At 47.1% G+C, this 27,037-nt stretch overlaps 2 protein-coding genes across 3 annotated transcripts in view; one reads left to right on the top strand and one right to left on the bottom strand.

Moving 5' to 3' along the window:
• polr3a (polymerase (RNA) III (DNA directed) polypeptide A) overlaps positions 1 to 27,037 on the top strand; it is a 47,545-nt gene that overhangs the window by 6,470 nt on the left and 14,038 nt on the right. The window contains exons 7-22 of one of the 2 annotated variants that reach the window (XM_055229688.1): positions 701 to 863; positions 1,037 to 1,173; positions 2,419 to 2,522; positions 3,845 to 3,986; positions 5,322 to 5,462; positions 5,742 to 5,811; positions 7,890 to 8,017; positions 8,361 to 8,499; positions 10,705 to 10,869; positions 11,828 to 12,000; positions 13,636 to 13,747; positions 15,425 to 15,543; positions 17,761 to 17,898; positions 18,551 to 18,721; positions 25,029 to 25,142; positions 25,795 to 25,830. In XM_055229688.1, the coding sequence (XP_055085663.1) occupies positions 701 to 863; positions 1,037 to 1,173; positions 2,419 to 2,522; positions 3,845 to 3,986; positions 5,322 to 5,462; positions 5,742 to 5,811; positions 7,890 to 8,017; positions 8,361 to 8,499; positions 10,705 to 10,869; positions 11,828 to 12,000; positions 13,636 to 13,747; positions 15,425 to 15,543; positions 17,761 to 17,898; positions 18,551 to 18,721; positions 25,029 to 25,142; positions 25,795 to 25,830 (2,052 nt within the window). The remainder of the gene's footprint in view (positions 1 to 700; positions 864 to 1,036; positions 1,174 to 2,418; positions 2,523 to 3,844; positions 3,987 to 5,321; positions 5,463 to 5,741; positions 5,812 to 7,889; positions 8,018 to 8,360; positions 8,500 to 10,704; positions 10,870 to 11,827; positions 12,001 to 13,635; positions 13,748 to 15,424; positions 15,544 to 17,760; positions 17,899 to 18,550; positions 18,722 to 25,028; positions 25,143 to 25,794; positions 25,831 to 27,037) is intronic. The other variant, XM_033984579.2, reaches the window with a different exon arrangement.
• The window catches only part of pald1a (phosphatase domain containing paladin 1a), a 290,101-nt gene continuing 288,075 nt past the window's right edge, over positions 25,012 to 27,037 (bottom strand). The window contains exon 21 of the mRNA XM_055229719.1: positions 25,012 to 25,026. The gene's annotated coding sequence lies outside the window, so the exon portion shown is untranslated. The remainder of the gene's footprint in view (positions 25,027 to 27,037) is intronic.

Below are 27,037 nucleotides of genomic sequence, written 5' to 3'. Positions count from 1 at the left end.
CCTGGTTCAGTCCTGGTTCAGTCCTGGTTCAGTCCTGGTTCAGTCCTGGTTTAGTCCTGGTTCAGTCCTGGTTTAGTCCTGTTTTAGTCCTGGTTTAGACCTGGTTTAGACCTGGTTTAGTCCTGGTTCAGTCCTGGTTCAGTCCTGGTTCAGTCCTGGTTCAGTCCTGGTTTAGTCCTGGTTCAGTCCTGGTTCAGTCCTGGTTTAGACCTGGTTTAGTCCTGGTTCAGTCCTGGTTCAGTCCTGGTTTAGTCCTGGTTTAGTCCTGGTTCAGTCCTGGTTCAGTCCTGGTTCAGTCCTGGTTCAGTCCTGGTTCAGTCCTGGTTCAGTCCTGGTTTAGTCCTGGTTCAGTCCTGGTTTAGTCCTGTTTTAGTCCTGGTTTAGACCTGGTTTAGACCTGGTTTAGTCCTGGTTCAGTCCTGGTTCAGTCCTGGTTCAGTCCTGGTTCAGTCCTGGTTTAGTCCTGGTTCAGTCCTGGTTCAGTCCTGGTTTAGACCTGGTTTAGTCCTGGTTCAGTCCTGGTTCAGTCCTGGTTTAGTCCTGGTTCAGTCCTGGTTCAGTCCTGGTTCAGTCCTGGTTCAGTCCTGGTTCAGTCCTGGTTCAGTCCTGGTTTAGTCCTGGTTTAGTCCTGGTTTAGTCCTGGTTCAGTCCTGGTTTAGACCTGGCTTAGTCCTGGTCCTTTTCTCTTTCATGTTTGTAGCATCGTGTGACGGGGGCAAAGACACAGATGATCATGGAGGACTGGGACTTCCTGCAGCTCCAGTGCGCTCTCTACATAAACTCTGAGCTCTCGGGGATCCCACTCAACATGGCGCCCAAGAAGTGGACCCGGGGTTTTGTGCAGAGACTGAAGGGCAAACAAGGTACGACCCGGGACACGGGACTGATCACGTGACACGTGACCGTCCTCTTTGTCGTGTAGCTTTTTGCCGTTTAGCTTTTTGTCGTGTAGCTTTTTGTCGTTTAGCTGTTTGTCGTTTAGCTGTTTGTCGTGTAGCTCTCGTCGTGTGAAGTTCTGAGTTGTCGTCTTCCTCAGGCCGATTCAGAGGAAATCTATCGGGGAAGAGAGTGGACTTCTCAGGCAGAACCGTCATCTCTCCAGATCCCAACCTGAGGATCGATGAGGTGGCTGTACCGGTGCACGTGGCCAAAATCCTCACCTACCCCGAGAAGGTACTCAGCACAGGCACTCGCAACATCTGATTATTCATGTGTTTGGAGGTACAAAATGTAAACCGCTAAATGTTCTGATTTCTTTCTGATCTTGATATAGACCTAATGACGTAATGACTGAAGAAATGTGTTTTTTTACTAAACAAATGGTGTTTGAATTCAAAGATGATTCAGTTGTTTATTTGCTCTTCCTCGCACTGTGAGCTCCAAACTATTTTATGAAATAGAAAACCAAAATGTTCATTGTAGAAAATGGTTAATTTCACATTAAATGTAAGATGTAGTCCAATAAAGATGAGTGCTGCCCAGGGATTGGTCAACTATAAAGAGGGCGTGGCCAAAGCTCTCAAAACTCTTATCTCTGTGTATCTGATCCAAAGTGCACTCACAAGATTACACCTGCAGGGGGAGCTGTGTGGTTAAAGTGTCACTCTGAGTGTGATGGTGTTTGTGTGGTTAGTGTCACTGTGAGTGTGATGGTGTTTGTGTGGTTAAAGTGTCACTCTGAGTGTGATGGTGTTTGTGTGGTTAGTGTCACTCTGAGTGTGATGGTGTTTGTGTGGTTAGTGTCACTCTGAGTGTGATGGTGTTTGTGTGGTTAAAGTGTCACTCTGAGTGTGATGGTGTTTGTGTGGTTAGTGTCACTCTGAGTGTGATGGTGTTTGTGTGGTTAGTGTCACTCTGAGTGTGATGGTCTTTGTGTGGTTAGTGTCACTGTGAGTGTGATGGTGTTTGTGTGGTTAGTGTCACTCTGAGTGTGATGGTGTTTGTGTGGTTAGTGTCACTCTGAGTGTGATGGTGTTTGTGTGGTTAGTGTCACTGTGAGTGTGATGGTGTTTGTGTGGTTAGTGTCACTCTGAGTGTGATGGTGTTTGTGTGGTTAGTGTCACTGTGAGTGTGATGGTGTTTGTGTGGTTAGTGTCACTCTGAGTGTGATGGTGTTTGTGTGGTTAGTGTCAGTGTGAGTGTGATGGTGTTTGTGTGGTTAGTGTCACTCTGAGTGTGATGGTGTTTGTGTGGTTAGTGTCACTGTGAGTGTGATGGTGTTTGTGTGGTTAGTGTCACTCTGAGTGTGATGGTGTTTGTGTGGTTAAAGTGTCACTCTGAGTGTGATGGTGTTTGTGTGGTTAAAGTGTCACTCTGAGTGTGATGGTGTTTGTGTGGTTAGTGTCACTGTGAGTGTGATGGTGTTTGTGTGGTTAGTGTCACTCTGAGTGTGACGGTGTTTGTGTCGTGTGGTTCCAGGTAAACAAAGCCAATCTGGACTTGATGAGGAAACTGGTTCGTAATGGACCTGATGTTCATCCAGGAGCAAACTTCATCCAAAATCGCTCCACACAAATGAAACGGTGAGTCCAGTGTTCAGTTTATCTATCGCCCCCTACCTCACATAGACTGAACCAGGTCTAAACCAGGACTAAACCGGGTCTAAACCGGGTCTAAACCGGGTCTAAACCAGGTCTAAACCAGGTCTAAACCAGGTCTAAACCGGGTCTAAACCGGGTCTAAACCAGGTCTAAACCAGGACTAAACCAGGTCTAAACCGGGTCTAAACCGGGTCTAAACCGGGTCTAAACCGGGTCTAAACCAGGACTAAACCAGGTCTAAACCGGGTCTAAACCAGGACTAAACCGGGTCTAAACCAGGTCTAAACCGGGTCTAAACCGGGTCTAAACCAGGACTAAACCAGGTCTAAACCGGGTCTAAACCGGGTCTAAACCGGGTCTAAACCGGGTCTAAACCAGGTCTAAACCAGGACTAAACCAGGTCTAAACCAGGACTAAACCGGGTCTAAACCAGGACTAAACCGGGTCTAAACCGGGTCTAAACCAGGTCTAAACCGGGTCTAAACCAGGTCTAAACTGGGTCTAAACCAGGACTAAACCAGGTCTAAACCAGGTCTAAACCGGGTCTAAACCAGGACTAAACCGGGTCTAAACCAGGTCTAAACCGGGTCTAAACCGGGTCTAAACCAGGTCTAAACCAGGACTAAACCGGGTCTAAACCGGGTCTAAACCGGGTCTAAACCGGGTCTAAACCAGGACTAAACCAGGTCTAAACCAGGTCTAAACCGGGTCTAAACCAGGACTAAACCGGGTCTAAACCAGGTCTAAACCGGGTCTAAACCAGGTCTAAACCAGGTCTAAACCAGGACTAAACCAGGTCTAAACCGGGTCTAAACCGGGTCTAAACCGGGTCTAAACCGGGTCTAAACCGGGTCTAAACCAGGACTAAACCAGGTCTAAACCAGGTCTAAACCAGGACTAAACCAGGTCTAAACCAGGTCTAAACCAGGTCTAAACCAGGACTAAACCAGGACTAAACCAGGACTAAACCAGGACTAAACCAGGACTAAACCAGGACTAAACCAGGTCTAAAACAGGACTAAACCAGGTCTAAACCAGGACTAAACCAGGACTAAACCAGGTCTAAACCAGGACTAAACCGGGTCTAAACCGGGTCTAAACCGGGTCTAAACCGGGTCTAAACCGGGTCTAAACCGGGTCTAAACCGGGTCTAAACCAGGTCTAAACCAGGCCTAAACCAGGTCTAAACCAGGACTAAACCAGGACTGACAGTCCTTCTCTCGTCTCTGGCTCTGACACCGAGCGTCACGTGGTCAGTTGATTATTTATTAAACTCGTGCCTAACGGAGTCTCATTTGTTTCAGGTTTTTGAAGTACGGAAACAGAGAGAAGATCGCCCAGGAGCTGCGGTTCGGGGACGTGGTTGAGAGACACTTGATTGACGGGGATATCGTTCTGTTCAATCGACAGCCGTCTCTGCACAAACTCAGCATCATGGCTCATATTGTAAGAATCTCACGCACTTCCACACGACTCGGGCTGCGCCTTTTCAGTATCAGACCCAGTTTGTCCACGACGCCCAAGATGTGATGAACAAACTAAACCAGGCCTGAAACACGAACCCCGTGGAAATCAGGCTCAAGAAAACTCACTGCATGTTACGTAATCTGGAATACAGTGTTTTAACTCCCTGATCAATACATTTGTAGATCTAGATTAAGATTTTAAAACCTGAACATTGGTGTTGGTAAATATCAGTTATGGGCATTGACTTTCCACAGCTTCAGCTCCAAATGAAGCTCATGAGGCTGGAGCAGGTACAGAGTTTCAACTTTGGAACTCCTACCACGAGTATCATAGCAACCAAAGAGCCAATCAGGAGGTGTGGACCCACCCACACCACTGGTTTAACAGGGAGCGGGCGCTTAGCAACGCTGTCAATCAAACCTGTTGCTAACGCTAACAGGAGCGACCTCGCGGACAGAAGGACCTGATTTGTCTGTTATTAATGTTCAGATCTGGATTTACAGACACAATAGTGAAATAAAAACCCCAGGATCATGTAGAGCTGGGGTCACCAACCCCTGAAGAGCGACTGTGGAGACGCAAAGACACAATGTGGAGGGACACGTCACTACATCTCACAAAGCTCCACACTAACTCCCCACGGGGACGCGCACCTCCCCACGGGGACGCGCACCTCCCCACGGGGGCGCGCACTCCCCACAGGGACGCGCACCTCCCCACGGGGACGCGCACCTCCCCACAGGGACGCACGCGCACTATGGGCAGAACAAGCCCAGAGCTAAACGCAGCTTTGGGTAAACAACAGGCTTTTTTCACGACACCGGTGAAAAAGTCACACAACACAACCGAGATTTATTTAAAAATATGTAAGATTATTTTTCTTTAACTTTACATAATTGATAACTTTATGAAACACGGTGCAGTGTGTATTATTTATGTTTTGTTAAAAGGTGAGATGTAGTGATGTGTCATCTGGAAATTGAACAATTACTAAGATCAGTAAAGTTAAAGTGCTGAATACTGAATCTGTTTCTCTCCTCGCTCACTGTTGATAATTATTTTGATAAATCATTAATGTGATCAGTGTGTTCACACAGATGATTATCATTTATCATTATTAATAATGTAGAACTAAAGGCAAACTGAGAAAATGTGTCATTTCAGAAGAGCGTCTCAAACTGGTCCCTCGTACGACTCTGTCCATTTATATAAACAGTCTGTCAAAGTCTCGTGTCTCATGTGTCTCATTATGTGGGATTCGTGGCTCATCGTCGCCCCCTGTTGACCTTTGCCTGTGCTGCTGTTCTCCCCCAGGCGCGGGTCAAGCCTCACCGCACCTTTCGCTTTAACGAGTGCGTGTGCACGCCCTACAACGCCGACTTCGATGGAGATGAGATGAACCTGCACCTGCCCCAGACCGAGGAGGCCAAGGCGGAGGCGCTGGTGCTGATGGGGGTACGTGTCTCGGTTTATTAAAGGCCCTGGACCACATTTTCCTCACGAGTTTGAGCGAAACATGTCCTAGTACAGCTGTATGGTACAATAATGTGTTTCAGAGATGTGTTCGCTCAAATACTCGTGGAAAAGGCGGGTCCAGCGCCTTTCAGATCCGCCGCTCTTTAACGGTTTGAATCGATTTAACTTTGTGACACCTGCACAAAAGCCGCTCGTCAAACGGGCCACCGCTTCCGCCACGTCCAAAATGAAATCTACCTGTTATTATCCCGTCCACAGACAAAAGCCAATCTCGTCACTCCCAGGAACGGCGAGCCTCTGATCGCCGCCATCCAGGACTTCTTGACAGGTGAGTGCTGAACGAGGACACGCTTTCACGCCGTGTGTTTTCACTTTGTGTCAAAACCTCAGCAGAGATTTGTCCAGGATCCATTTTATACTAAACTGATTTTAGTCCCATCACAGTTTTGTTTTTTATTTATGTTTGTGTCTTTAAAATCTAGTCAGGGCTTTAGAATTGCAGTATTTTTTGTGATATTTTAACTTTTTGACTCAATAGTTTCGGTTCTAATAAAACAAAACTATATATTTTTCTTTACTGTAGTGAAACTCTCAAAATAAAAACATAACAGACAGTGGCTCAGTCGGTAGAGCATTTGCGCGCCGATCTGAAGGCGGTTGGTGGTTCAAATCCCGATTCCAGCTCCCGCAGATGAATGCTGTCGGTGTGTCCTCGGGCAAGACACTTTTTGAGATTCATATTCAAACCATCTCATTTTCAAACGTCCTGTTTTTAAAGTCTTCTCTTCAAACCACATCTTACCTTGTGTTTAGCCTCATTTCAGTGACTCGTGCGCCCTCTAGTGGCAACAGCACAAACCATATGCTTGTTTAAAGCCACAGCATGTGACATTTTAGACAACAAAAAACAAACCAAAAATTAAAATAGTTCCTGCTCACAGTTTTTACTGTCAGCGGGCTCGCATCTCCACAAACCTGACTCTCATTTCTCAGTGTGGCATTAAATATATCCATCTGCGTGGAAAATGTTCCCAAGTATGGTTTTAACTTTTTATTTCGTGGAGGCAAACGGGTGATATCCCACCTCCAGAAAGTTACACACTGTAGCTTTAATATGAATATTTTCCAAAATGGTTGATCTCTAAACACAAGCAGGTCAAACCGGGACAGTCTTTGGAGCGAAGTCCCGTTTACGTCTACGAGTCCAGAGGAGGAGCCCACACGTCATTGTTCCACGCGTGACTTAACGGCTCCCCCTGGTGTGCGGCTGATGCTACTTCTCCCTCATTACGCTCCCGTTAGCGGCGCTGTCGGCCTACGCTGCGCAAAAACACAAAAACACCCATCAAAGACCCGACCGGCTGCTAGAATCACTCCTGCCCCGCGGTGCAAACTGCAGAGCTCTGTCTAGAATCTGCTCTGAAGGCTCCAGGTTCATTCACACGAGAGACTGATGGACCGATTACTTCTGTTCAAGCGTCCGACATCAGCCTCACGCTCACGAATGATAAAAGCAGCGATTAAACGATAGAAAAGCCGCGTTGAAAAGGCAGCGCTCGGGCGTTTCAAAATAAGTTCCTTTTCAGTCTTTACTGACGGTCGATATTGGCTCGTGTGGCCGTTCAAAACACGTTTCTGTCGTTTTCTGGGCTTTTCAAAATGATTTCCTCCTAATCCACGCTGTTCAGTTTGAGTTGGATGATTTGAACCTTGACCCCTCTGAGCCTCCGAGTGAATCTGACAGTAACGTGGAGATTCATCAGATTTAAACATCGGAAATAAAAAAAATAAATAAATAAAATATAATGAAATGTGCTCAATTTAAAATGCAGTATATCTAATAAAATAAAAAAAATCTATAAATCTAAAAATCTATAAAGCCAAACTGTTACTTTCTGGATGTGAGACGTCACCTGTCTGAGTTTAATGTCATAATGTGGAATATTTTAGCCAAAAGAACAGCATTTCCATGGAAACCTCCTCCTCTAGGCCAGGACACGTGTTTTTAAACTTCTTCAATGTAATAAGAACATGCAAATAGAATAAACACGCTTTTAGGCTAAAAAAAACTGAAGCTTTATTTCTGCAAGTCTTTGTCTGAATTTAAAGTCCATTTTCGTGTCGTTCTTGAGCCCAGACAGTTGAGTGATTCTGTACCACGGGGCCTAAAATAGTGGGGATCAGTTTATGTAAGTGTTGTCTAAATATTATGAAGATGATCAAAAATATCAGTGCGTTTTGTCACTATCGCCCTCGTCCTCATCTGAAAACGTTTTTTGTTACCACCAGTGGCTTTTGCTTTGCTCAAGGACAGAAATCGTGCCCATTTTTGCATTTCTGTTTGATTTTAATCTGCATGTTGATGAAAGTTCAAAGCCGTATCTTCCTGCTGTGATCTTCCTGCAGGGGCCTACCTCTTGACTTTTAAGGACACATTCTTTGACAGATCAAAAGTCTGTCAGATCGTCGCCTCCATCCTCGTCGGCGGAGATCAGAAAGTGTGCATCACTTTACCGAGACCGGCCATTTTGAAGGTACTGTCCTCGTGTCTTTAGTCCAGCGGGTTCCAGATTTGAGTTTTTCCAGTGCTGCTTCAGCTAAACTGGACTCCACCGTCCATCCTCTGAAGTGACTCTACAATCAAAGCCTGAACATTAAGGGTTGTACTGAAACTAGAGCGGGGCCGGAGCGGGGCCGGAGCGGGGCCGGAGCGGGGCCAGACGTGGGGCCGGAGCGGGGCCGGAGCGAAACTAGAGCGGGGCCAGACGTGGGGCCACAGCGCATACAAACATATATCATCCACACATCAGGAAGTGCGCTGTTGTTTTCAGATGTTTGAACTGTGCGTTTTAATAAATTGTGTTTTTTGTGTTTTAGCCGATGGCGTTGTGGACGGGGAAACAGATCTTCAGCCTCATTTTGAAACCAGGAAATGATTGTCCAGTTAAAGCTAATCTGAGGACCAAGGGGAAGCAGTACTGCGGCAAAGGGGAGGACCTGTGCCATAACGACTCGTGTAAGCGCCGGCTCGTTCTATTGGCTGCGCTCACATTCCAGGATTGATGATGTCATAACAGCCGGTTCAGATTCCCGTCTTTTCCTCATTTGTGGGGACAAAATGAGACGTGTTTTAGAGCACGAGACGAGTGTGGGGACAAAACGAGACGTGTTTTAGAGAACGAGACGAGTGTGGGGACAAAACGAGACGTGTTTTAGAGAACGAGACGAGTGTGGGGACAAAACGAGACGTGTTTTAGAGCACGAGACGAGTGTGGGGACAAAACGAGACGTGTTTTAGAGCACGAGACGAGTGTGGGGACAAAACGAGACGTGTTTTAGAGCACGAGACGAGTGTGGGGACAAAACGAAACGTGTTTTAGAGAACGAGACGAGTGTGGGGACAAAACGAGACGTGTTTTAGAGAACGAGACGTGTGTGGGGACAAAATGAGACGTGTTTTAGAGAACGAGACGAGTGTGGGGACAAAACGAGACGTGTTTTAGAGAACGAGACGTGTGTGGGGACAAAATGAGACGTGTTTTAGAGAACGAGACGAGTGTGGGGACAAAACGAGACGTGTTTTAGAGCACGAGACGAGTGTGGGGACAAAACGAGACGTGTTTTAGAGAACGAGACGAGTGTGGGGACAAAACGAAACGTGTTTTAGAGAACGAGACGAGTGTGGAGACAAAACGAGACGTGTTTTAGAGAACGAGACGAGTGTGGGGACAAAACGAAACGTGTTTTAGAGAACGAGACGAGTGTGGGGACAAAACAAGACGTGTTTTAGAGCACGAGACGAGTGTGGGGACAAAACGAAACGTGTTTTAGAGAACGAGACGAGTGTGGGGACAAAACGAGACGTGTTTTAGAGAACGAGACGAGTGTGGGGACAAAACGAAACGTGTTTTAGAGAACGAGACGAGTGTGGGGACAAAACAAGACGTGTTTTAGAGCACGAGACGAGTGTGGGGACAAAACGAAACGTGTTTTAGAGAACGAGACGAGTGTGGGGACAAAACGAGACGTGTTTTAGAGAACGAGACGTGTGTGGGGACAAAATGAGACGTGTTTTAGAGAACGAGACGAGTGTGGGGACAAAACGAGACGTGTTTTAGAGAACGAGACGTGTGTGGGGACAAAATGAGACGTGTTTTAGAGAACGAGACGAGTGTGGGGACAAAACGAGACGTGTTTTAGAGCACGAGACGAGTGTGGAGACAAAACTAGACGTGTTTTAGAGAACGAGACGAGTGTGGAGACAAAACGAGACGTGTTTTAGAGCACGAGACGAGTGTGGGGACAAAACGAGACGTGTTTTAGAGAACGAGACGAGTGTGGGGACAAAACGAGACGTGTTTTAGAGAACGAGACGAGTGCGGGGACAAAACGAGACGTGTTTTAGAGAACCAGACGAGTGCGGGGACAAAACGAGTTTGAATAGAGGCTGGGAGAGATCCCTAAATTACTCAAACATGCACTGATGACGTCTAAAACCTCCTCAGACGTGTTTTTCATGAGGGAACAACATTATAACGTGACCAAAAGCTCCATAAAGTCATTTTTGCATAATACCCCTGCTCTAAATGACAACAAACACGTAAACGACTTTACCTCAGACTCGACTAAATCGTTTTTATCGTGATCCACACAAGTCACACGTTTAGCTCTTTGGAAATTTAAACGTAATCAGTGCGTCTGCTTTCATTTCCTCACGTGTCTTTCCACACTTCGGTCTCACTTTTTAATGACTAACTACAGAAGAACGCCCCGTGCCACACTCGTCACTTTCACTAAATGGCTGCTGTTAGTCACACGTCCTCGTCTCAGCGCCGCTATAATTACTGAACAACGACCACCGCCAAGGCGCTCGTTTTCTTCCACGATGATGAACGTATAAAGAGTCGTACCTTCTCGTTCTTGTGTGATGACAGTAATAACCCAGGAGCAGATTTAAACCGTAAAAACTGTGTTGTTGAAATAAAACACTCGAGTTTGCATCTGTAATGAGTCATACAAGTCAATATTTTTTTGATTATTATTTCTTGATTTGTTTTTACATTTATTTATCCGTATTATTCCCACATACCAACTCCAGTGGTCCTTCGTTTTATCGCGGGGGGTTACGTTCCATAAATAACCTAAAGTAACATGTTTAAAAGTGAATCAAAGCCGTAAGATCGAGCAGTGTGTTTTAAAAAGTCTCCGTCTTTCTCCTCAGTCGTGGTGATCCACAACAGTGAGCTCATGTGCGGAAGTCTGGACAAAGGAACTCTGGGATCCGGCTCCAAAAACAACATCTTCTACATCCTCCTGAGGGACTGGGGGCAGCTGGAGGCCGCCAACGCCATGTCCCGCCTCGCCCGCCTGGCCCCGGTGTTTCTGTGTAAGCCCGACTTTACGTTCAAACGGTTTTAATCAAGTCTTTTTAGGTCTGGAGGTTCCCAAACGGGTGCGGGACCTCGGGGAATGACGTCGAGATGATGGCAGATGTCGTCCGTGCGTGTGTGATTAATCTAGAGATCTCTCCTGGGCCCCATCTGAACCCTCCTGTACGAGGCTCCGCCCACAAGCCGACATCACCCACGCTCCACACGACAATCCTCCATAAATAAACAAAAACATGACACAAACTGTGCACTATGACGCGACAAACCTGGCGTGATGTGCAGGAGTTTCATTCGTGCGATGCAGCTGAGTGTGATAGTGCTCTGAAGGGGGAGGAGCTTAGCACAGAGAGCAAAGAGACAGGAGACTCGAGCGTCAAAAACGAAACTGAAACTTAGTATTTTCAAAACAATAAAAGGAAACAGATTTAAATATGTTACAGTAAATACCTCCTCTTTAATGCTCTCAAACTGAAAACGCTCTGTTCCACCTCGTGATGTCATCATGTGATACAGGAAGTGCTCCGCTGTGTTTTTAAACTCCACTTTTACTCGAATCATCTGGATCATCTCAGTCCTGGAGTCGTCTCTTCTCTCGACTGAACTTAAAGGGTAAAAGTGGGAGGAGTTAACTTGAAAACCTACCACTTGATGACATCACAAGGTGGAGCGTCGCATTTTGAGCTTTGGAGATGTGACAGACGGATAATAAAGTGACGAGGAGGCGCGGTCAGAGGAACTGTGATCAATGAAACAAGAGAAATGTGAGAGAAGTGTATAAAGTGTGTGGTGAGGGGTTTTACAGCAAAAACAGAGAGAATAATGTAAAAATAAAGCGGATACTTTGCGGATTCTGCTCTCGGCTCGACTCTCGTCTCAAAAATCGAATAAAAACTTTAAACTCCTCTGAGGAAATGTCATATTTGATCAAAGCTGAGCGCTGTTTGTGTTTCACAGCCAACCGGGGCTTCTCCATCGGGATCGGGGACGTGACGCCGGGTCAGGGGCTGCTCAAGGCCAAACAGGACCTGCTGGACGACGGCTACGCCAAATGTGACGAGTACATCGACGCCCTGCACACGGGGAAACTACAGCAGCAACCCGGCTGCACGGCGGAGGAGACGCTCGAGGTAAACGCGCTGAAGGCTGGTACGAAAGCGGCGCCGCGTAACTTTACACGTCCGTTACCGGCTTGTTTCCACGGAGACGTCGTTGCAGCGTGGTTATACTTTGAAAACCTCGCGTTCCTGTCGTCTCCCTAAGCGCGGCTCGTACTGCTGAGGGTTCAAACAGGGAGAGATCGCTGGATTAGTCAGACACGAGTGGACGACAAGGGAACAGCGTTTTAACACCGGAGAATGACACGACAACACAAACCCACAGGCAGCGTTTTTATTTTGTACAAACACTTGAGATTCTTCGGTTCACTGTGCGCTCTCTGGGAAACACAGCGTTTATTTTCGTGCAATAATCAATAATTTATTCTTGGAAACAAAATGGAGGACAAGCGTTTGTAAGTGGCTGGTCTGTTTGGGTTAGCAGTGAAGTCTGAGGTCCTGAAAGGGTCTGAGGTCCTTAAAGGGTCTGAGGTCCTGAAAGGGTTTGAGGTCCTTAAAGGGTCTGAGGTCCTGAAAGGATCTGAGGTCCTGAAAGGATCTGAGGTCCTGAAAGGGTCTGAGGTCCTTAAATGGTCTGAGGTCCTTATAGGGTCTGAAGTCCTTTAAGGGTCTGAGGTCCTGAAAGGGTCTGAGGTCCTTTAAGGGTCCCTCCTCTGCATCACCGTCCCTCCTCTGCACCATCACCGCTCCTCCTCTGCTCCTCCTCTGCACCATCACCGCTCCTCCTCTGCTCCTCCTCTGCACCATCGCTCCTCCTCTGCACCACCATCGCTTCTCCTCTGCTCCTCCCCTGCCCCTCCTCTGCTCCTCCCCTGCCCCTCCTCTGCTCCTCCCCTGCCCCTCCTCTGCTCCTCCCCTGCCCCTCCTCTGCTCCTCCTCTGCACCATCGCTCCTCCTCTGCACCACCATCGCTTCTCCTCTGCTCCTCCCCTGCCCCTCCTCTGCTCCTCCCCTGCCCCTCCTCTGCTCCTCCCCTGCCCCTCCTCTGCTCCTCCCCTGCCCCTCCCCTGCTCCTCCTCTGCTCCTCCTCTGCTCCTCCTCTTCCCCTTTGAGCCCTGTTATATACGTGAGGACAGTCTGTACGTGGCTCCTGACGTATAATCGAGCGAGTCGCCGTTACGTCACCAGAACGTGCAGAACAAACATGAAACGCACTCAAAGAAATTCAAAGTGCGTCGTGATCTTAATGTCTCTCGCCGTCACTCTCGCCGTCGCAGGTCGTTGTTGTCGTCGTTTGGTTTGTGGAGCGCGCTGATATTTCTGGCTCTCCGCTCGCAAAAACACCTCGAACGGGAAACACGGCGTTGTTTTCGTGTCGCTCCGTTCTGCTTCATATTTAGCGGCGTTTGTTCTGAGCGACGGACGGGCCACAGTAAACATGTGATGATGTGTCTTCGTGTCATAAATCATGCTAACGTGCTAACTGTCTCTATAAAGTGCTTATAAACTCATCGTGGTGAGTAATAAGGTCGGCGAGGAGTTTGGACCGTTTAAAATCGAGCGTTTCATGTTTTTAAGACGGTAAAAATCAGACCTTTTTAAATTTGTGCTGTGAGATGTTCGCGCTCTGGAATGTTCCGGCCGTGTTAAAGACATTACGTCACATTTCACGCAGACTTAAGGTTTCGTTCCTGTTTTTCGGTCCAGGCTCTGATCCTCAGGGAGTTGTCTGTGATCAGAGACCGAGCGGGAAGCGCCTGTCTGAGGGAGCTGGACAAGAGCAACAGTCCCCTGACCATGGCCCTGTGCGGGTCCAAAGGTGAAAGGACGAACCTGTGTCCTCCTGTGTCCTCCTCTGTCCTCCTGTGTGCTCCTGTGTGCTCCTGTGTGCTCCTCTGTGCTCCTGTGTGCTCCTGTGTGCTCCTGTGTCCTCCTGTGTCCTCCTCTGTGCTCCTGTGTCCTCCTGTGTCCTCCTGTGTCCTCCTGTGTGCTCCTGTGTCCTCCTGTGTCCTCCTGTGTCCTCCTCTGTGCTCCTGTGTCCTCCTGTGTCCTCCTGTGTCCTCCTGTGTCCTCCTGTGTGCTCCTGTGTCCTCCTGTGTCCTCCTGTGTCCTCCTCTGTGCTCCTGTGTCCTCCTGTGTCCTCCTCTGTCCTCCTGTGTCCTCCTGTGTCCTCCTCTGTGCTCCTGTGTCCTCCTGTGTGCTCCTGTGTCCTCCTCTGTCCTCCTGTGTCCTCCTCTGTCCTCCTCTGTGCTCCTGTGTCCTCCTCTGTGCTCCTGTGTCCTCCTCTGTCCTCCTCTGTCCTCCTCTGTGCTCCTGTGTGCTCCTGTGTGCTCCTCTGTGCTCCTCTGTCCTCCTGTGTCCTCCTGTGTGCTCCTGTGTCCTCCTGTGTGCTCCTGTGTGCTCCTGTGTCCTCCTGTGTCCTCCTGTGTGCTCCTGTGTCCTCCTGTGTCCTCCTGTGTCCTCCTCTGTGCTCCTGTGTCCTCCTGTGTCCTCCTGTGTCCTCCTGTGTCCTCCTGTGTGCTCCTGTGTCCTCCTGTGTCCTCCTGTGTCCTCCTCTGTGCTCCTGTGTCCTCCTGTGTCCTCCTCTGTCCTCCTGTGTCCTCCTGTGTCCTCCTCTGTGCTCCTGTGTCCTCCTGTGTGCTCCTGTGTCCTCCTCTGTCCTCCTGTGTCCTCCTCTGTCCTCCTCTGTCCTCCTCTGTGCTCCTGTGTCCTCCTCTGTGCTCCTGTGTCCTCCTCTGTCCTCCTCTGTCCTCCTCTGTGCTCCTGTGTGCTCCTGTGTGCTCCTCTGTGCTCCTCTGTCCTCCTGTGTCCTCCTGTGTCCTCCTGTGTGCTCCTGTGTCCTCCTGTGTGCTCCTGTGTGCTCCTGTGTCCTCCTGTGTGCTCCTGTGTGCTCCTGTGTCCTCCTGTGTGCTCCTGTGTGCTCCTGTGTGCTCCTCTGTGCTCCTGTGTCCTCCTGTGTCCTCCTGTGTGCTCCTGTGTGCTCCTCTGTCCTCCTGGGTGCTCCTCTGTCCTCCTGTGTCCTCCTTTGTCCTCCTCTCTTCTCTCCTCCTCCTCTCACCTCCTCTCTCTCCACAGGCTCCTTCATTAATATCTCTCAGATGATCACTTGTCCTCTCTTCTCTTTCTTCTCTCTCTTCTCTCCTCCTCTCCCTCCTCTCCTCTCTCCTCCTCTCACCTCCTCTCACCTCCTCTCACCTCCTTCTCTCCACAGGCTCCTTCATTAATATCTCTCAGATGATCACTTGTCCTCTCTTCTCTCTCTTCTCTCCTCCTCTCCCTCCTCTCCTCTCACCTCCTCTCACCTCCTCCTCCTCCTCACCTCCTCTCACCTCCTCTCTCTCCACAGGCTCCTTCATTAATATCTCTCAGATGATCACTTGTCCTCTCTTCTCTTTCTTCTCTCTCTTCTCTCCTCCTCTCCCTCCTCTCCTCTCTCCTCCTCTCACCTCCTCCTCCTCACCTCCTCTCACCTCCTCTCACCTCCTTCTCTCCACAGGCTCCTTCATTAATATCTCTCAGATGATCGCTTGTGTGGGGCAGCAGGCCATAAGTGGCTCTCGAGTCCCTGATGGTTTTGAGAATCGTTCTCTGCCTCATTTTGAGAAACACTCAAAAGTAAGAAGTTTATTTATTTAATATAAACACAAAGAAGTTTATTTATTTAATATAAACACAAAGAAGTTTATTTATTTAATATAAACACAAAGAAGTTTATTTATTTAATATAAACACAAAGAAGTTTATTTATTTAATATAAACACAAAGAAGTTTATTTATTTAATATAAACACAAAGAAGTTTATTTATTTAATATAAACACAAAGAAGTTTATTTATTTAATATAAACACAAAGAAGTTTATTTATTTAATATAAACACAAAGAAGTTTATTTATTTAATATAAACACAAAGAAGTTTATTTATTTAATATAAACACAAAGAAGTTTATTTATTTAATATAAACACAAAGAAGTTTATTTATTTAATATAAACACAAAGAAGTTTATTTATTTAATATAAACACAAAGAAGTTTATTTATTTAATATAAACACAAAGAAGTTTATTTATTTAATATAAACACAAAGAAGTTTATTTATTTAATATAAACACAAAGAAGTTTATTTATTCAGTCTAAACATTTTAAGATGTTTTATTTTATTTATTCAGTGTCACTTTAAGATGTTTTATTTTTTCACTTTTCTGGTCGCTGGTCGTTCCAGTCGAGTTCCTCCTGTCTCTTGGTGGTTGTCGTTTTCAGTGGTCGCTCTTCTGTGTAGATTTCCCATGATGCCTCGGTACAATAATAGGTCCAGTGTGGGCTCAGGGCTCGTCTGTAAAAGCTCCAGAGTACGACTTTACACAGACTATGACCTCATCACCCTGAATGTTTCTCCTCCATGTTCAAAAACACGTCTGAAGAGTTTTCACACGTCCATGTTTGAGTCTCTCCTGGCAGTACAAGCCTGTACGAGGCTCCGCCCACAAGCCGACATCACCCATGTACGAGGCTCCTCCCATTAGTCGACATCACCCATGTACGAGGCTCCGCCCACAAGCCGACATCACCCATGTACGAGGCTCCGCCCACAAGCCGACATCACCCATGTACGAGGCTCCTCCCATAAGTCGACATCACCCATTCTCCACACGACAATCCTCCATAAATAAACAAACACAACACACAAAACTACACAACAACTGGACAAACCATGACTCAATTAGTTTGACAGTCTTCTGCCCCCTCTTTTTTCCTCCTCCTCCTCCTCTCCCTCTCCCTCCTCCTCCTCTACCTCCTCCTCCTCCTCCCTCCCTCCTCCTCCTCTTCATAAACTTGTCATGGAGTCATCAGTTTGGAGGATTATGGCTCTTAGTTTTGTCACATGATTCCACTTTGAATGAGCTGCAGATTAAAACCACATGACACGCCCCCTGTGTGACACGCCCCCTGTGTGACACGCCCCCTGTGTGACACGCCCCCTGTGTGACACGCCCCCTGTGTGACACGCCCCCTGTGTGACACGCCCCCTGTGACACGCCCCCTGTGACACGCCCCCTGTGTGACACGCCCCCTGTGTGACACGCCCCCTGTGTGACACGCCCCCTGTGTGACACGCCCCCTGTGACACGCCCACTGTGACGTCCGCTCTTCCTTCTCCAGTTTTATTTTCTTAATCGTTGATACTCGTAGGATTCTGCAGCGTCGCGTCGTCATTTTGGTCCAAATGAATAAAAATGTGCTGCTCTAGTGTGATGTGCCTCTGTCCATAGGGGGCGCTGCAGCGTGAGGCGCTTTAGTGTGACGTTTACTCCGGCGTCAGCTCCACTGGACGCCGCCGTTTTCTAACGCGGACATCAGTGGATTTCGTCCTTTATTTGGTTTTAGATGAATGTGGAGATTTAAAATGTGACATGAGAACCATAGAGACACAGTCGTCTGCTGTTACATCATCTTAAAGCTGCTGACCCTTGACCTCTGCAGCTCTATTCTGAAATACTCCAGGGTCTTGGACTTTTTGTCCAAATCGGCCCCAGACGTCACTTTCTAAAACTCCACCTGCTGAGTTTGAAATAAGAAAAGTGTTTTGTTCTGCTTCACCTGTTCTTCTTCTGCTCGTAGCTTCACCTGTTCTTCTTCTGCTCGTAGCTTCACCTGTTCTTCTTCTGCTCGTAGCTTCACCTGTTCTTCTTCTGCTCGTAGCTTCACCTGTTCTTCTTCTGCTCGTAGCTTCACCTGTTCTTCTTCTGCTCGTAGCTTCACCTGTTCTTCTTCTGCTCGTAGCTTCACCTGTTCTTCTTCTGCTCGTAGCTTCACCTGTTCTTCTTCTGCTCGTAGCTTCCTGCCGCCAAAGGATTCGTCGCCAACAGTTTCTACTCAGGTCTCACCCCGACAGAGTTTTTCTTCCACACCATGGCAGGACGAGAGGGACTGGTGGACACGGCCGTGAAGACAGCAGAGACCGGATACATGCAGGTGAGGAGAGGAGGAGGAGAGAGGAGGAGAGAGGACAGAGGAGGACAGAGGAGGACAGAGGAGGACAGAGGAGGAGGAGGACAGAGGAGGACAGAGGAGGACAGAGGAGGACAGAGGAGGACAGAGGGGGACAGAGGAGGAGAGAGAGGGGCTGGTGGACACGGCCGTGAAGACAGAGGAGACCGGATACATGCAGGTGAGGAGAGGAGGAGGAGAGAGGAGGAGAGAGGACAGAGGAGGACAGAGGAGGAGGAGGACAGAGGACAGAGGAGGACAGAGGAGGACAGAGGAGGAGGAGGACAGAGGAGGAGGAGGACAGAGGAGGACAGAGGAGGAGGAGGACAGAGGAGGACAGAGGGGGACAGAGGAGGAGAGAGAGGGGCTGGTGGACACGGCCGTGAAGACAGAGGAGACCGGATGCATGCAGGTGAGGAGAGGAGGAGAGAGGAGGACAGAGAAGGAGGCCCCTGGCTGCACCACTTCTGTGATCCACTTGTTTCCTGGTTTACTCTATGTTCTAAATTTCTGGTCCTAAGGTTCTTGTTCTAAAGTTCGGGTTCTGAGGTTTTCGTTCTAAAGTTCTGGTCCTAAAGTTCTGGTTATAAAGTTCTGGTCCTAACGTTCTGGTTCTAAAGTTCTGGTTCCTCCTCAGCGGCGTCTGGTGAAGTCTCTGGAGGACCTGTGCTCTCAGTACGACCTCACCGTGCGGAGCTCCACGGGCGACATCATCCAGTTCATCTACGGAGGAGACGGACTGGACCCGGCCGACATGGAGGGCAAAGACGAGCCGCTCGAGTTCAGACGAGTCCTGGACAACATCAGAGTGAGTCCCGCCCACTTTGGTCTGGAGTCGAGGAGGCGAGGAGGAGGAAGACCAGGCGAGGAGGAGAGGGAGGCGGGTGGAGGAGGGCCAGGCGGGTGGAGGAGGGCCAGGCGGGTGGAGGAGAGGGTCCATCTGTCATCGGGGCATCTGAAAGAGATACACTCCACAGGGGGAGTGGGACAGGGGACAACATGTGAATAGCATTGCTGATGAGAAAATAGGGCAAAGTAGAGGATAGTGCTCAGGTTGCCATACTTCCCCCAGCTAGTTACTCCTACTGCAGCCTGTCTTATCCCGGGTTTGTCCCTAACTCCCTCACTATGTAACCTGGTCTATACCGAAGAGGAAGGTTTAACGTTCATAATGTAGAAGGTCCAGTGTCAACTAAAATGTTCAAATGGAGACTGCACTTTTAAAAATGAGACTCCAATAAAAAACAAACTTCATGTTTTTATAAATCACAACAGAATCGACCGATTTAAAAGGCAAACGTGGAAGTGGGCGGGGCCACGCTCCACTGTTCAAACCCCTCAGCTCCTCCAACCAAACATGTAATACCCCACAGGAGTAAATACCTCCTCTTTAATACCCCACAGAAGTAAATACCTCCTCTTTAATACCCCACAGAAGTAAATACCTCCTCTTTAATACCCCACAGAAGTAAATACCCCCTCTTTAATACAACATAGAAGTAAATACCTCCTCTTTAATACCCCACAGAGGTAAATACCTCCTCTTTAATGCCCCACAGAAGTAAATACCTCCTCTTTAATACCCCACAGAAGTAAATACCTCCTCTTTAATGCCCCACAGAAGTAAATACCTCCTCTTTAATACCCCACAGAGGTAAATACCTCCTCTTTAATACCCCATAGAAGTAAATACCTCCTCTTTAATACCCCACAGAGGTAAATACCTCCTCTTTAATACCCCACAGAAGTAAATGCCTCCTCTTTAATGCCCCACAGAAGTAAATACCTCCTCTTTAATGCCCCACAGAAGTAAATACCTCGTCTTTAATACCCCACAGAAGTAAATACCTCCTCTTTAATGCCCCACAGAAGTAAATACCTCCTCTTTAATACCCCACAGAAGTAAATACCTCCTCTTTAATACAACATAGAAGTAAATACCTCCTCTTTAATACTCCACAGAGGTAAATACCTCCTCTTTAATGCCCCACAGAAGTAAATACCTCCTCTTTAATACCCCACAGAAGTAAATACCTCCTCTTTAATACAACATAGAAGTAAATACCTCCTCTTTAATACTCCACAGAGGTAAATACCTCCTCTTTAATGCCCCACAGAAGTAAATACCTCCTCTTTAATACCCCACAGAGGTAAATACCTCCTCTTTAATACCCCACAGAAGTAAATGCCTCCTCTTTAATGCCCCACAGAAGTAAATACCTCCTCTTTAATGCCCCACAGAAGTAAATACCTCGTCTTTAATACCCCACAGAAGTAAATACCTCCTCTTTAATGCCCCATAGAGGTAAATACCTCCTCTTTAATGCCCCACAGAAGTAAATACCTCCTCTTTAATGCCCCACAGAAGTAAATACCTCGTCTTTAATACCCCACAGAAGTAAATACCTCCTCTTTAATGCCCCACAGAAGTAAATACCTCCTCTTTAATACCCCACAGAAGTAAATACCTCCTCTTTAATACCCCACAGAAGTAAATACCTCCTCTTTAATACCCCATAGAAGTAAATACCTCCTCTTTAATACCCCACAGAGGTAAATACCTCCTCTTTAATGCCCCACAGAAGTAAATACCTCCTCTTTAATACCCCACAGAGGTAAATACCTCCTCTTTAATACCCCACAGAAGTAAATACCTCCTCTTTAATACCCCATAGAAGTAAATACCTCCTCTTTAATGCCCCACAGAAGTAAATACCTCCTCTTTAATGCCCCACAGAAGTAAATACCTCGTCTTTAATACCCCACAGAAGTAAATACCTCCTCTTTAATGCCCCACAGAAGTAAATACCTCCTCTTTAATACAACATAGAAGTGAAAACCTCCTCTTTAATACTCCACAGAGGTAAATACCTCCTCTTTAATGCCCCACAGAAGTAAATACCTCCTCTTTAATACCCCACAGAGGTAAATACCTCCTCTTTAATACCCCACAGAAGTAAATGCCTCCTCTTTAATGCCCCACAGAAGTAAATACCTCGTCTTTAATACCCCACAGAAGTAAATACCTCGTCTTTAATACCCCACAGAAGTAAATACCTCCTCTTTAATACCCCACAGAAGTAAATACCTCCTCTTTAATACCCCACAGAAGTAAATACCTCCTCTTTAATACCCCACAGAAGTAAATACCTCCTCTTTAATACCCCACAGAAGTAAATACCTCCTCTTTAATACCCCACAGAAGTAAATACCCCCTCTTTAATACTGCCTCTTTAAATGAACCATCGTTTATGACGTAAGAAACCAAACTATTTCCACCTCGGTGCTTGAACCAGGCCATCTTCAAGTGGAAAATGACACACACGTATTTTAGCATAAATTAGCATAAATTAGCATACACACAGCTGGGTTTGCCGGATGCTTCCGCAGCTCAGAGAATCATGAAGTCACTTAAAATTGTGATTTCATTGACCCATTATAATAACGATGTAAAGTGTTTTTTTAACTAAACGATCCTCGAGTGGAACACAAAGGTTAGCATAATGATAGCATAACGTTAGCATAACATTAGCATAAACATCTTTGTGTCATCGAAATAGCTGAAATGATATTTCCTTTTCCACTGCGATTCAGCTGTTTTAGTATTGATACTTGCAGCTGATGTCATCCACATTCTCTGGGGTGCGATGCTAACTGTGTGCACTGCTCTGTCTGAAGCTCTGTTAGACTTTAATCTGAGTTTTGTTTTAACACAATCTGACCATAAAGAGCTGATTTATCTGAAGTACAACAGGTGATTTATGCTGTTAAACACGTCTTTCTCAAAGAACACCACACACACAAGCTAGCATTAGCATTAGCATTAGCATTAGCTTTAACCAAAAGTTTTTTCAGTAAAATCAAACTCTTGACCATGAACACGACCACAGGCTCCTGAACACACGCTCTTTAAATCACTTTGGTCTTTTTTTCTTGAGTTTTCAGACAATCTTAAAACTTTGTTGGTAGTTATTGCTAATGTGAGCATCACAAAGTACACCAAATACACAAAGTACACCAAATACACCAAGTACACCAAGTACACCAAATACACAAAGTACACCAAGTACACCAAATACACCAAATACATCTTATGTATTTGTTTGACTGGGACAGTGCATATTGATGAACAGACATGATTCAACATTAATGTAAATACGACAGATTAGAGCCAAAGGCTAATGTCCATCTGTTGTCCCAGGGGCTGGGGTCACAAAAGGGTCAAATACACCAAATACAGTGGGGCAAAAAAGTATTTATTCAGCCCCAATCGTTCAGGTTCTCCAACTTAAAAATGAGAGACGCCTGTAATTTTCATTATAGTTTCACTTCAACTATGAGACAGAATGAAAGATCCAGGAAATCACACTGGAGGATTTATAATGGATTGATTTGCATATTATGGTGTAAAATAAGTATTTGGTCAATAACAGAAGTTCATCTCATACTTTGTTATATTCCCTTTGTTGCAGTGACAGGTCGTTTTCTGTCTCCAGAGGTTTTCTCTGTTGCTGTAGTTTGGTCCGTTCCTCCTGCAGATCTCCTCTAGAGCAGTGATGTTTTGGGACAACATGGACTTTCAACTGTTGGGTTGAGATCTGGAGACTGGGCCACTCCAGGACCTTGAAATGCTTCTTATGAAGCCACTCCTTCGTTGCACGGGCGATGTGTTTGGATCATTGTCACACTGAAAGACCCAGACACATTTCATTTTCAATGTCCTCACTGATGGAAGGAGGTTTTCACTCAAAATCTCATGACACATGGCCCCGTTCATTCTTTTCTTTACACAGATCAGTCGTCCTGGTCCCTTTGCAGAAAAGCGGACCCAAAGCATGATGTTTCCACCCCAATGATTCACAGTAGGTCTGATGTTCTTTAGATGAGACTCTGCATTCTTTCTCAAACAAACACAAGTTGATTTTGTACCAAACAGTTGTATTTTGGTTTGATCTGACCATGTGACATTGTCCCAATCCTCTTCTGGATCATCCAAATGCTTCTGTCAAACTTCAGACGGGCCTGGACATGTCCTGTTTTAATCAGGGGACACGTCTGGCACTGCAGGATTTGAGTCCCTGGTGGTGTAGTGTGTTACTGATGGTCCCTTTGTTACTTTGGTCCCAGCTCTCTGCAGGTCATTCACTCGGTCGTGTGGTTCTGGGGTTTTTGCTCTTTGTTCTTGTGTCATTTTGACCCCACGGGGTCAGATCTTGGTGGAGCCCCAGGTCTTGGTCTTGTTCCATTTTGTAATACTTGCTCCACAGTTGATTTGTTGACTCCAGCTCTTACCTGTTGCAGATTGAGTGTTCGGGGCCTGGTGTCTACAGTTTTGTTTGTGGTTCCTTTGCTCTTTGGTCTTGTCCATAGTGGAGTTTGAGTCTGACTGTTTGAGGTTGTGGACATGTGTCTTTTATACTGAGGACGAGTTCAAACAGGGGCCATTAATACAGAGAACGAGTGGAGGACAGAGGAGCCTCTGAAAGAAGAAGGTACAGGTCTGAGACACAGATCTTGTTTGTTTGTAGGAGACAAATACTTATTTTACTGAGGAATTTACAAATGAACTCATTATAAATCCTACAGTGTGATTCCCTGGATCTTTCTGTCTCACAGTTGAAGTGAAACTATGATGAAAATTACAGGCGTCTCTCATTTTTAAGTGGAGAACTTGAACGATTGGGGCTGAATCATGTTCTAAACACGTCTTTGCTCCACTGGGCACACTTAAGACCACCTGCTCGTCTCCATGGACATGTTATGTTCCGTAATATGACTTTGAATCTATCTATATTTATACTACTTAAAAACAGTTCTTTGAAAACATGAGCTCTTACTGTGAGTGGACTCGCTTCTTCACAGATCTGACCTGTAACTCTGCCTGGTGGGTTTTTTGGCAGAATGAGCTCCGTATCGTAGAGAAGGTCTGTGGTCGACGGGACAAATCTTTGTTGGACTGAAGACGAGTCCCGTCCAGCGATTGGTCGACTATAAAGGGGGCGTGGCCACAGCTCTTAAAACTATAGACTAGACACACCTACAGGGGGCGCTCACACCTACAGGGGGCGCTCACACACCTACAGGGGGCGCTCACACACCTGCAGGGGGCGCTCACACACCTACAGGGGGCGCTCACACACCTGCAGGGGGCGCTCACACACCTACAGGGGGCGCTCACACACCTGCAGGGGGCGCTCACACCTACAGGGGGCGCTCACACACCTGCAGGGGGCGCTCACACACCTACAGGGGGCGCTCACACACCTGCAGGGGGCGCTCACACAAAAACGTCTTCTGCTGTTTCCCATAGAAATCCTCATGATCTAAATAAGAGTTTTAATCGACTGAGACTCGACCGATTAATCGACCAAGCGATTAAAGGCCCACTGCTCTCAGAACAGAAGTTAAAATGATTTAAAATGTGTTTTTTTGTTGTTTGGTTTAATCACATTTAATTATAATCAGGACAGACTCATTTCACAGCTTCAGTCTGAAGTGTTTGTGCCTCCGACCAGTTTTGGTCTTTCAGAGAAACTCACTCTTTTGTGCCAGTGAGAGAGAAAGGCCCTAGTTTTATCCACTAACACAAATCCATCAGTTTATCCAGATGCCCTCCCCGTGTGTGCCAGTCCAAAACACCTTTGTGTTAAAAAGGACTTTCTGAAATATCTCATCTGGATTTATGTATTATGTTCGAAATGAACTGATGAAAAGGCTCAAAGTGACAAACTAATACACACAGGGAGGGCATCTGACACACAGGGAGGGCATCTGACACACAGGGAGGGCATCTGACACACAGGGAGGGCATCTGACACACAGGGAGGGCATCTGACACACACAGGGAGGGCATCTGACACACAGGGAGGGCATCTGACACACGGGGAGGGCATCTGACACACGGGGAGGGCATCTGACACACGGGGAGGGCATCTGACGCACAGGGAGGGCATCTGACACAGACACTTCTGTTTTACTCTGAATAAAAAACACTGTTCAGGAGATCACTGTGTCCAAAGTTTAAATGTTCAGTCCTGCTCTGTGTGAAATGAAGCTCATGTCTCCCCTCCTCTCCTCCCTCCCTCCCTCCCTCCTCTCCTCCCTCTCTTCTTCAGGCGGTCTTCTCGTGCCACTCTGAGCCGGCGCTCAGTCAGAACGAGCTGGTCCTCACGGCCGACGGTGTCATGAAGAGGGAGGACTTCCTGTGCTGCAGAGACAGCTTCCTGGAGGTAACTCCCAGCGTGGGGCCCCCTGTGGGCCCCTGTGGAGTGTGTTCTATTTCAGTGTGTTTGTGGCTGTAAACATGACTGACAGGACACACAGAGGGTTAGAGTAAAATAAAGAACAGTCTGGGGACAACGGCTGAACTTTGAGTTTATTCAGGATCATAAAAGAAATTAAACAGAATCTGACACACGGGGAGGGCATCTGACACACGGGGAGGGCATCTGACACACAGGGAGGGCATCTGACACACACAGGGAGGGCATCTGACACACACAGGGAGGGCATCTGACACACAGGGAGGGCATCTGACACACAGGGAGGGCATCTGACACACAGGGAGGGCATCTGACACACGGGGAGGGCATCTGACACACACGGGGAGGGCATCTGACACACACGGGGAGGGCATCTGACACATGCACAGAGCTAACGTGCTAGCATAGACTGTACATATAAATGGACGTAGCTCCTGATTGGCTCTTTGGTTGCTGTGACACTCGCTTCATTTGGCGCCGGACGCTGCGGGCGGCGTCCCCTGAGCGTTCAAAGGGACATAATGTTTCATTTTGAGCTTTGCGTTGCTATGGTTACGGTCTTACCTTTCATCATTCTCACACACACACACATATGTCTCTGTATTTTCCCTCTTTAAAGAAACTCACCGACACTGGTTCGGAGAAGTACTTGGAGGTATCGTCACGTCGTCCCCGTGGTTAAGAGCGGCGTGGCGTGGCGTTATTACAGCCTGCGCTTCTAACTGCACGTGTGAATAAGTGTGAATAATACGTGTGAATAAGACTCCACCGGGCCTTTGTGTCGGGTCAAATTGATTTTCCGTTGAATGAAAATGGAAAACGCACTCGTGTTGATGGACGCACACGGGGTCAGTGCTGAAAAACTAAAACGCACGTGTTTATTTAAAGGGCCCGTGTTTATTTAAAGGGCCCGTGTTTATTTAAAGGGCCCGTGTTTATTTAAAGGGCCCGTGTTACTCTGTTCTCTGGTCGTTTCCTCGTCGCACACACAGACCTGGAGTTGTGTGTTTTGTTTTGTTTCATTCTCACACGTTTAACACACAAACCCTGCTGTTCTCAAACTGAAAACGCTCCGTTCCGCCTTGTGACGTCGTCGTGTGGTGACCCCAGCGTGTTTTTAAACTCCACGCACCTTTAGTTTCTAGAATCGTTTGGATCGTTTCAGCTCTGGAATCGCCACTTATCCTGCCACTTGATGACATCACAGGGTGGAACAGAGCGTTTTGAGCTTTGGACACGGCTGCAGATGTTTTTTTGAGGAGGAAACGGCGTTAGAACGTGACTTAAACCTCATAAAAGTCAGGTTTGTGTGATACGGGACCTTTACCTTCTCGTCTCCACGTTATTGTTATTGGTTTGTCCACCGTGTTCCGCAGTATGGCATTAATTAATCTGTAATATTCCTGACAAAGCAATACCGTATCCATGGAGACAAGAAGGTGGTGGACCCTGCTCTAGAAAAGTTACGTACTGCATCCTTGAAACAATGGTCTTTACTAATGTCACTAATTATGTTTTGTACAAAATGCGTTAAGCAACTTTTCCTCGTCTCCGTGGAGATGTTTGTGCGTTGAATGGATTGTTCCGCAGTATGGCATTACGCACGTCTTGTATTTATGTGTTCATTGTGTGTTTATCGCTAATAAATCTTTGAAAAAACACACATTTTCACTGTGAGTGGGGTCGCCTCTCCACAGAGCTGAGCCGTAACTTGGCCCGGTTTGTGCGCATGGAGACAGATGCGTTTAATGCCATACTGTGGGACATTCCAGGCCAAACGATGCCCTCTCCACCCAGACAAACCTGCATGTCATTTGGATGTTTAAAAGTGAAGCGTTTGCTGAATTTTGTGATCGTACTTG

The sequence above is a fragment of the Periophthalmus magnuspinnatus genome, chromosome 19 (assembly GCF_009829125.3).
Source record: "Periophthalmus magnuspinnatus isolate fPerMag1 chromosome 19, fPerMag1.2.pri, whole genome shotgun sequence".
NCBI classification, from domain to species: Eukaryota; Metazoa; Chordata; class Actinopteri; order Gobiiformes; family Gobiidae; genus Periophthalmus; species Periophthalmus magnuspinnatus.
Note: the sequence above shows the minus strand (reverse complement) of the source record. Positions and strands in the feature narration are given on the sequence as shown.